We start from the raw sequence: 10,413 nt of genomic DNA, 5'->3' as shown, positions 1-10,413 counted from the left end.
GCGTCCGCTCCAGGAGGCCATGTGCATGTGCTTTGCCTTGCCTGCACTCGCCTGGGAGCCCTTGTCATGGCCTGTGAGCGCAGTCCTTGTCCCCAATGCCAATTCATGCCAATTTAATAATGAATTGGTTTGGGGAACAGGAAAAAGGCTTATTACTTTGCTAACAAAGAAGAACCAAGGGAACTCCTCTCCCAGTGGCTGTGGTTCTGCCCCAGGGAGAACAGAGGGATTTTAAGGAACTCTCCAAGGGCTGCATTCCAGGTGTGCTCCAGTGGGGTCCCAGGGCACCCTGAGGGTGTGTTAGGACTCACTTCCTAGATCCTCAGGCAGACGTCTCCTTTCTGTGGATACAGAAAATGACAGCCCCCCCCATCAGGGTGGCCTTGGAAAAGGGAGTAAAAAAGGAAGCCATAACTCATAGCACTGATGCTCCCCCACACGTTCCACAAGCCCTGGGGGGAAGGTGGCCATCAAACCTAGAATGACAGTCTCTGCGAAGAGACTTAAGCATAGATCTCTCCCCAAATAAATCCTGGTAACCGCTGACCCTCGGTAACTTGATAATCCTGTCTGAAGCTTCATTTATCTTGAACCACGAACTGAATTGGGAATTAAAGAGATACATTCTGGGCAGGATGGTGACCCCTATTTTTCTTTCCAACGTTAGATTTAATTTTTTTTTTTTTGGACTAGGGAGTGAACACAGAGGTGCTTTACCTGAGCCACATCCCATCACTTTTTATTTTTTATTTTGAGACAGAGTCTTACAGGGTTGCCTTCAAACTTTCGATCCTACTGCCTCAGCCTCCCAAGTCTCTGGGGATCGCAGGCGTGTGCCACCACGCCCAGCCTCTTAATGGTGTCTGGAAGTTTGGAGGAGCGAGTCCTGAGGATTTTAGGCCCCTAGGCAGCCATGGTGGACACTGTCCAAGGTGCTGGGTGCCCGGGGCTGGGGACCCGCATGCCCGAGGGTTCCCCAAGGCTCTCCAAAGTAGTTCCTGTTTGAACCTACAAATGCCTCCTGGCGGCTGGGTTATTTGTGCCCAGCCAGACTGCGGCACTCCCGCCCTCGGTGGGTGGGGGCGACCTTGGGAGACCCGGTCCATCACAAGTCAGGCTCCTTGCTGTACGCGGTGCTCGCGCAGCGGCTGAAGACGCCTCTGGGTTAGAGGAGGTGACCTGGGAGGTGACCTGGGAGGTGACCTCGGAGGGCGCCACCCAGCGGGGAATTCCGGTCACGCCCACGCGTGCCCTGTGGAGCGCGAGGCTGGCGGAGAGGCGGTGCCAGGGGCCGCGTGACCTGTGGACGAAAGCGCGCGCGGGCCGGCAGCCCGCTCAGGCGCGGCAGATGCGAGCCTCAGGCGGTGGACGCGCTGGCGGCCGAGGTGCGGATCCCGCTGGGCAGGATGCAGAGATGCGGGGGTGCGGGTCTTGTGGGCACCTGGGGTCCCTGTGGCGAGGATTCCCTCCCTGGGTACCGGATCCATTGGGTAGGGTGCAGGGATGCGGGGTACGGGTCCGGGGTCTTCTGGGCGCGAGGGGCGCCCAGAGACGGAGATGCGGCATGCGGCTGCGGGTTCGCGAGGCAAGAGTCTCGCTGGGCTGGGCGCCGGCCAGGGGGACAGAGCGTCCCGCGGGTCGGGGTGCGAGGCCCGGTGGGGGCGGTGCCTGCGTCCAGAGGCGCCGGCCGCCTCTTCCTGCGGGTTCCAAGTTTCGGTTTCGCCTCGGGGTACCGGGTCCAGCCCCGCCCCGCCCGCAGCTGTCTGGCCGCCCGGCGGCTGGGCGGCAGGCCTTTCCTCAGTCCCCGCCACCTCCCCGGAGGTCAGCCCTCTCCCGACCAGCCCCTGCCCCCGGGGAGCGCAGGAGCCTCCCCCGCGGCGCTGCGGGAGGAAAGGCTGCGGCGGGAGCGCCTAGCGGAGCCGGGCGGATCTGGGCCTGCGGCTGGGCCCCGCGTCCTGCGCCGCCACCAGGAGCAACTCCTGTAACTTTAGGAGAACGGCGTCGCGGCCCGGAACAGCTGCGCCCTCCCAGTTTCCTGCGCAGAAGTCAAGGCCAGGGTGGGGGCCTTGAGCAGCGCAGACCCCGCGAGTCAGCCACCCCTGCCCCCACCCGCTTTTCCTTGGTCGTGGTGGTGGGGACGGGGCGCGCCTGATTTTGCCCCGGGCTGGTGACTGGCGAAAGGACGGAAGCTGAGTGGGGTGCCTGGGCCGCTCACTCTGCCTTTTGGTCCTTGGTGCAGACTTGCACAATAGAGTGCTTTGGAGAGGTGTCCTGAGCCCTACTCTGGAAGTTCTGGTCTGTTGGCCAGGAGAGCACTGCATTAGACAACTTCATTCACGTGGTGACGGGCCCAGAACACACTGCCCCAAAATGTGACCTAGTGTTCCGGGTGACAAAAGAGTTACGTTTCCCCAGGTGTTGAAGATTGACCCGAGGCAAGCGTTGAAAGCAACTTTTATTTAAAGAATAGAACAGAGACAGACTTTTCCTTCCGCAGAGAAGGGGTCCTAGAGCTGGTATCCTGCGGAGGGGGTGAATATTGTCTTTTTATTAGTTTCCCGGTTTCTTACTTCTCATGCCCCCCTCCTTCTGTCCTGCCCATGTGGGGGCAAGGGGACAATTCAGGGTACCTCTCCCCATTTTACAGTGTCTTCCCCGAGAAGCAGGAAAGGAGCCACCCAGGGAATCCCCATTAACAAGTCCCTGCTGGGAGGAAGAATCCCACCGGAGGCAGGTGATGTGGGGCGGCGGGTGAGGGGGTAGGTCCTGAAGGTATTAACTTCATTTCCATCGACTCATCCTCCCCCTTCCGTCCCAACCAGATCATCTCTCTACACTAACTGCCCAACTTTTGTTCTTGCTTCACTGGGAGGCAGAACTAGGTTATTCTGAGAAACCTAGAGTTGCAGAGTAGCTCTGTAGACTGTCCTTTTGTAAAAGAAATTGCCTGTGAAAGAAATCTGCATTAGTAAAGAGGGCTGCTCCCAGTACCTGGGAAACTGCAAAACAACTTCATTCACATCACAGTTCCTCCCTCGCCTTCCCTGTGTCCACCCCAGGAGTCCCCAAGCTCTGTCCCTTCCAGGAATTCTGGTGCTGGGTAACAGCTAACTGGCCCTTCTTCAACTCACATTTTGTGGGTAGGTACATAATTAAATGTGCATAATTTTCCTTCTGCTAGTCTGTCTGATGTGGATTTAATTCATAGCCCAGCTAAAGAACCTAGGAGGGTAGAGGGAAGCCATTTTTTGCTTCTCTCCAGTGGAAAGGAGCCTTGGGGAGGGGTGTGGTAGGGAGTCACTGAAAGTGTTTGAGGAAGTGTCCAGACCTTGGTGGTATTTTTGGTTCAGGGTGTGTGGAGGGGAGGGGGCTCATGGGAACTGGGGCTGGGCTGTGGCACGTGAACCACCTGGAAGAGCTGGCCCTCCAGTGCAGACCTTGGGTGAGGGGCAGGGGGCTGCAGCAGGGGAAGTCTGCATTCAGCTCGCACCTCCAGCTGGTGAGGGGCCACTGCTTCTGCAGCTCTTTGTTGCACAACCAGCAGAAGAGGGTGGTGGATGGGTAGGTGTGCCTTGGGATTCACAGGTTAGGCAAGAGCCCAGGCCCGCCATCTTGAACTTGGCCTGGAGTGGCTGTGACCCCCTTCCTACTTGTGTTACCGCTGTTGGCCTTGCTTCCCTGATGTTGAAGAATAACACCAGAAAAGCACACGCCGAGGCAAGGTCAGAGTAGAAATTAGAAGTTTATTAAAGGACAGCAGAAAAGACTTCTCCTGGAGGAAGAAGGGGACCCAAGAGGTGGAATCCGTTTGGCAGGCAAATGTGTTCCCCTTTTTATAGGTTTGGTGATGGAATGCACGGGGAAGGGTTAGGACACAGCAGGAAGGACTTAATTATCACTTTTTGGGATGGGCTTATCACTTCTCTGGGATGGGCTATCTCCAAATCTGTTGGGGGCTGTTTCCTGGGCTCCATTAACATTTCTTTGGGGTGGACTTTGGCCTAGGGCCTTTTCGGGACTTCATTAACATTCCATGAGTTGTCCTGTGTTTCCCGGAATCATTCTCAGCTTGGCCTCCATTTTAGATTTCACTCGATATTAGACCTAACTACACTGACTACCTAATTTTAAATCTGGCTTCACTTGGATGCCACCTGGTCAAGGAGAGGAGTGGGCCTCCATAGATGGCAGTGTCCCCGAGTTATTGGGAACCCCAACCCCAGCTCATTAAACCTGGGCTACCCAGCTTGGGCTGGCCTGTGTAGGAGGCACTGCTCAGCCAGAGGTGACCATGGCCACTAGCACCTCTCTAGTGTTGTAAAGTTGTCCCTGTATGACTCACCTATCCCTCACCTGTTCTTCGGGCTACTGTGGGGGCAGGTGTCTTGTCCCTTCTCTCAGGGGAGCAAGGTGAGGCACCCTGGCACCTCTGGCAGGCAGTGGCACCCCGGCCCCAGGTTGACTTTCCAAGCAGTTCTGCAGGCTGCCCGGGGGCTGCCTGTGTCCGTTGGTTCAGGGTCCTGCCCTGGCTGCAGCTGCACCGGAGTCCCCGGCCTGCCTCCCCCAAGTTCTCAGGGGTTGTCTGGAGAAGCTGGCCGGCCTGTGGCCTGTTGGAGCTGCAGTCAAGCCTTGCTGGGTGGTAGCCAGGCACGGGGGGGGGGGGGGGGGGGGGGAGCTGCTACCGGATGGAGAGGATCCTGGGCAGAGTGGGACTTGGGATGGAGCAGTGGCTGTTGCCGCAAGCTCGGTCCTTGTCCCTGATTCCAATCCAATAACGGGGACATAGATTTGAGAATAAAGAAAAAGAAGGTTTATTGCTTTGATAGAGAAGGAGAAGCAGGGGACTCCTGTCCCAAAGGCTGTGATTCTGCCCATCAGCAGGAACAGGGGTCTTTTATAGAGGTGATGCAGAGAAGTGAGATTAGGGAGGAGAGCTCTGGGAGGAGAAACCCAGGGGAAAGAAAATCAGGAAGGAGAGGTTAGGGAAGAGAACATTAGGAAAAAGGGAAAAAATGTGTAAGTTTCAACACCAGGGGATGTAGTCAGAGCGTCCAGTGGAGCCCTGCTGCAGGGCCAGCTTCAGGGACACACTGCTGTCCGGCTTCCATTGACCAGGGGACCTTTCTGGTTACAGCATTCCACTTTCTCAGAAAATGAAACTGAAATGGATTGTGGTCACATGACAGGAGGCACGGTTTATAGCGGCTGCCTTGAGGACTTCTGCTCTTCTTTCCAGACCTGCAGGGGAAGGGGCTCAGGCTGGAGAAGCCTGCTGTCAGAGGCATGGAGTGTCCTCAGTGCCAGCATGTCTCCCAGGAGGAGGCCCCCAAGTTCTGCAGCCAGTGTGGACAGAGGCTGCCTCCTGCAACCCCCAGACCAGGCAAGTCTCAGGGGTGCTGGGGTCAAGTGAGGAGGGGGGGCAGCTGTGCCTTCCAGGCCCACGGGAACTGGGCCAGCAGGCAGCCTCAGCCGCCCCTCCCTGACAGAACTCTGGGGGGGGCGCTTTCCCCCAGCGGCTTTGTGAAGTTCTTGCTGGAATCACCTGTGGTGGTTTCCTTCCTTTGAGGGAACTGAGGTTTCGTCTGCCTTGGGGATAAGAACCTCTGGCTGAGCTAAAGGGCCCTGGACATTCCAGAGCACATCCTGAGGCTGCGGGAGGGGGAAGAGTCTGTGGGTTTGCAATTCCGTGGGAGGCGTCCGTGCAGGTCCGTGTAGCTTGCCCAGGTTGTCAGTGGAGGGACAGGAGGAGACAAGTGCCTTCTCTGCTGAGGGCAGGAAGACAGAGACATCCTCCCTTGCTCCTACCCCACTGACCCGGAGCCTATGGGGGCACAGAGCTTCCAGAGGGCTGCACGGATCTCCCCCATCCCAAGGGAGGCTAAGACAGGAGGATCCCGAGTTCAAAGCCAGCCTCAGCAACAGCGAGGTGCTAAGCAACAGTGAGACCCTGTCTCTACAGTGCAAAAGAGGGCTGGGGGTGTGGCTTGAGTGCCCCAGAGTTCAAGTTCCAGTACCAAAAAAAAAAAACAACCAACCAAACAAAAAAAAATTGATTACTGGACAAGACAGGGTGGTCTATGATGGTGGCCAGGAAGGACAGTGGGGCAGGTAGAGCCCCTGGGGGGCTTCATTTAGTCTCACTTCCCTTTGGGAAGTGGAGACCCGGTAATAGTGGTCCACTTTACCTTTTGAAGGTAGCCATTGCTGCGTAATTTAATTAATTTATTTATTTTTTATCAGAATATATTTTTTTAAAGAGAGAGAGAATTTTAATATTTATTTTTTAGTTTTCGGCGAACACAACATCTTTGTTTGTACGTGGTGCTGAGGATCGAACCCCGGGCCGCGCTTGCGCTGCCGCTTGAGCCACATCCCCAGCCCGATTGCTGCCTATTTTAAAAGGGAGGTGTTTTTCCTTTTCCTCTTCTCCTTCCCCCCCTCCCTAACTTGGGGGCTGGGAATCAGATTACCCTGAGTTACTGGCTTTCCTGGGGACAGAGGTGACTATCTCCCAAATTAACATGCCAAGCCTAACTCCCCAGGGGCCCTCCCCCGCCCCTCCCCCCAGGTACACCTGGAGTGTAGCTTCTGAAGAGCTGAAAAGGCCGTTTTCCCTGAGGCTCAGAATCCCAGCCTCTGGGACCCGAGCCGCACCGCCCCCCTCCATTTCTCTGCTGGCAAAGCAACAAACCTTTTTCCTTTTTCTCAAAACTGTGTCCTCATTATTAAATTGGCATCAGGGACAAGGACCGATGAATAACCCCATGTTCATCATGCTGCAGGGCCTCCCTGAAGGGTCTCTGCCCCTCTTTTCATTTTGGGTGAGGGATGGGGACGGTGGAGGGCATCAGAGCCACTTGCCAACAGCACAGAGGGGGATCTGCTGGGGCACGGCAGGGCCAGTGGCCTTTCACCAAAAGCCAATGCTTCTCAGGGTGAGTCCTGTCGGGGAGGCAGATGAGACTCCAGATTCAGCCCCCACCTCTGGTTTCTGACGACTTTTATAGGCTGTCTGGTGCCATAAAATTCCTAGTCTCCACGATGTGTGGCCGAGCACCGGGTTTCTAGTGATCACAGAAGCGGGAGAAGGGGAAGGACTGGCTCTTCTTTCAAGGTCTTTTGTAGATCTCTGGCCTTGGCCCGAGCTTCTCCCAGAGGCCTTTACACTTCCAAGGAGCTTTAGATTCCCTGAGGAAGTTCTTTACAACCCAAAAGGTAGGGGTGCCCGGTGTTAGGTGTTAATCAGGTTTCCTGAGGTGGGCCGAGTAGACGGGGGAGGGGGCATCTCCCTTGCCCAGGCACTAATTATCAGTCAGTGGACAGTGTCCCTTTTTTTTTTTTAATACTTTTTCAGTTGTACATGGACACATTATCTTTATTTATTTATTTTATGTGGTGCTGAGGATCGAACCCAGAGTCTCTCACGTGGGAGGCAAGTGCTCTACCACTGAGCCCCAGCCCCCCAGGACAGTGTCCCTATAGTTTATTTTACATCATCTGTTACACTTATTAGATATGGAAAATGACAGCGCCCCCATCAGGGTGGCCTGGGAGGAGGAGTAAAAACAGAAGCCATAACTCACAGCACTGATGCCTCCCAATGTTACCGCTGTTGACCGGTGCCGAGTCCTTGCTTCCCCTATGTTGAAGAATAACACCAGAGAAGCACGCCGAGGCAAGGTCAGAGTAGAAATTAGAAGTTTATTAAAGGACAGCAGAAAAGACTTCTCCCGGAGGAAGAAGGGGACCCAAGAGGTGGAATCCGTGGAAGTGCGGTAGTCTCCCCTTTTTATAGTTCTTTCAGTGATGGAATGTAGGTGGGAAGGCCCGAGGGGTGGGGCACAGGTGGGGCAGAGAAGTAGTCTGGGCGGGAAGGACTTCATTAACACTTCTTTGGGATGGGCTCTCTTCACATCTGCCGGGGGCTGTTTCCTGGACTTCATTAACATTTCAAGAGTTGCTGAACTTTTCCTGGAATTCATTCTCATGGCCTCCATTTTAGATCTCACTCGATATTAGACCCGATTTACCTAACTACACTGACTACCTAATTTTAAATCTGGCTTCACCAATACGTTCCACAAGCCCTGGGGGGAAGGTGGCCATCAAACCTAGAACGACAGTCTCCTCTCCCCAAATAAATCCTGGCCGCTGGCCCTCAGCCCTCCATCTTGCCCAGTAAAAACAAAGACCCCAATTCCTGAGGCGCAGGCTGACAGGTTCATTAATTCCGTCACCTCTCAGTGTAACCTACACAAGCCCAGCCCCCTCCTTTGTCCAGTGGCTCAGGAAGGTGGGTCCCTCGGAGGCATCACCCTGTTCCTGAATGATCCCTGAGGTGTGTGCCTGGCCACGTCCTTCCTGCAGGCAGGGAGAGCCCACAGGCCGGCCGGGCTTCCTTGTGCCCTGTGATAACTGCTTAAGAATAGAAACTGAAACAGGGCCCGGGACCTGGCTCCCAGCCGAGGGAGGCCCCGCCCCTCCGTCCCTCGGAGGTTCTCCCCGAGGCTCACTGCTGCAGGGGGCAGGAGTCCTGGGGCCACCCTGGGTACCTGTGCTCTGCCCATGGATGCAGGCATGGGGACACCTGGGGTCTCTGCCCAGGGGGGGTGGGGGGAGGGCTCGGAGAGCTGTGGGCCAGCCCTCCCTGCCCCAGGTCCCTGCCCCCAGGGACCATGCTGGGAGGCTCCTGGGGCGGCGCCAGTCTCCAGGCAGCCTGTCTCCTTTTTATTCTGCTTTCCTGGAGGACGCATCTCTGACGGAGGCAGTGTGCCCAGTGTTGCCAGAGCGTCGTCGGGCTCCAGAGAGGCAGGGGTGCTGTGGGTTCGCAGTGGGGTAGCAGCCTTGCTTCTGGGGCCTGGGGTGGGGGTGTGGGGGGGTGGCGGGGTTCCCCCAGCCCCTGGCTTGGATGGGTGAGACCCTGGCTAACCAGGGTGGCTGCAGTGGAGGCCCAGCCTGGGTTGACTCTGACCTGACCTCAGTGACCTGGGCCCCACAGGTGGGTGGGACTCCCAGGGTGGGAAGAGGCCTGGGCAGAGGCATCTGGCATCTGATTTTGCTTCCCTCTGGGTTGGAGAAGCCTGCTGGGCTGTCCCCTGGTGTGTCTGCTTTTGAATGGTAACAAGATTATGATAACCTACCTTTGGCATTTGATCTCTTAAAGTGGAGCATTTGGGGCGCCGTCCTGCGGGACAGAGTGCTTGTCTAGCATCCGTGAGATGGTGTGTGCTTCACACCATTCTTTTCTGGTCCTGGGGATTGAACCCAAGGGCGCTTAACCACTGAGCCACATCCCCACCCTTTTTTTTTATTTTTTATTTTTGGTGGTGCTGGGGACTGAACCCAGGGTCTTGTACATGCACAGCAAACACCCTACCAACTGAGCTGAATCCCCAGAGCCCCCCAGCCCTTTTTATATTTTGAGACAGGGCCTCACCAAGTTGCTGAGGCTGGCTTTCAACCTGTGATCCTTCTGCCTCAGCCTCCTCTGGCTGGGATTACAGGGGTGCACCACCACACACGTCTCTTCTGCACATTCCTAAGAAAATTGGTGTGGCTCAGCAGCCGGGAGCGCTCTACCCTGGCAGGGCCTGCTGCTGTGAGGCACCTGGCCTGGACACTCGAGTTCACCTGCAGCCGCCCCGCCGCCTCGCCAGGCAGGTTTCTCACCCCCGCCAGTCTGTCTGGAGGACACGCTACCCCCAGGACTGGCGTGCTTGCCGGGGCCACCTCTGTCAGCCGCCCCCCCTCCCGCTGCCCTGGCTGCAGTGTGCCCAGGGCTTTGTCTCTGCTCACACCCTCCCCAGCGCTGGGGGTGCTTGTCTTGCTCATGGTCCAGTGGGATGGGCGGAAGTGGCACCTGTGGTCCAGTTAGGACCTCCATCAGCGGGGAAATGAGATGGCCGCTGTACCTGGTTCTGTTTGAACTGGCTGTTGGAGGGTCCAGGAAGCCAGGGCCCGGTGGCAGGGATTGGGTGTGCCTGGGGCTCGCGCTCCTTTCTGGTCCTGGCAGCACAGCTCTTCTGCATGTGTTGGCTTTGTCCTCAGGCTGGAGGCAGAACTGGACTCCAGGGTCCAAATCCAGCCCACCATGGTGGACCGGGGGGGGGGGGGGGGGGGGGGTTGCCCAGCTCCAGAGGGAGCCCTGGAGCCCTCCCTGAGACCTCCCCTTCAGCCAGGGCAGATGACAGGTTCTGACTGGATGAGGTTCAGCTGGCATAGCAGGATGGAGGCCCCTCCTGGGCAAAGGGACGTGTCTGCAGCTGTGGCTCGTGGCAGGTCTTTATCCAACTGTAGCTTTGTAGTGATGTGTTGTGTGTAGGTGCTGGGAGCCATTAGCCAAGTAGGTATGACAATTTCCTTGCCAGCGTACCCCATGTTGCAGTGACATTGAATGTACGTGACCTTGCTCAA

General features: G+C 56.7%; 1 protein-coding gene across 3 annotated transcripts in view; it reads left to right on the top strand.

Moving 5' to 3' along the window:
- The first annotated feature begins 1,270 nt into the window (after positions 1-1,270).
- Positions 1,271-10,413, top strand: part of Rnf213 (ring finger protein 213) — a 95,101-nt gene continuing 85,958 nt past the window's right edge. For 2 of the 3 annotated variants that reach the window (XM_046463189.1, XM_058585272.1), the window contains exons 1-2: positions 1,272-1,385; positions 5,237-5,380. In XM_046463189.1, the coding sequence (XP_046319145.1) occupies positions 1,349-1,385; positions 5,237-5,380 (181 nt within the window). In that variant the 5' untranslated portion in view covers positions 1,272-1,348. Of the gene's footprint in view, positions 1,386-5,236; positions 5,381-10,413 lie in introns of all 3 variants that reach the window. The other variant, XM_058585273.1, reaches the window with a different exon arrangement.

This window comes from Marmota monax, unplaced genomic scaffold, assembly GCF_021218885.2.
Source record: "Marmota monax isolate L192 unplaced genomic scaffold, Marmota_monax_Labrador192_F-V1.1 WCK01_AAM20220418_F8-fsc00220, whole genome shotgun sequence".
In the NCBI taxonomy this organism is placed as follows: Eukaryota; Metazoa; Chordata; class Mammalia; order Rodentia; family Sciuridae; genus Marmota; species Marmota monax.
This window is presented reverse-complemented; position numbering and strand designations above follow the sequence as displayed.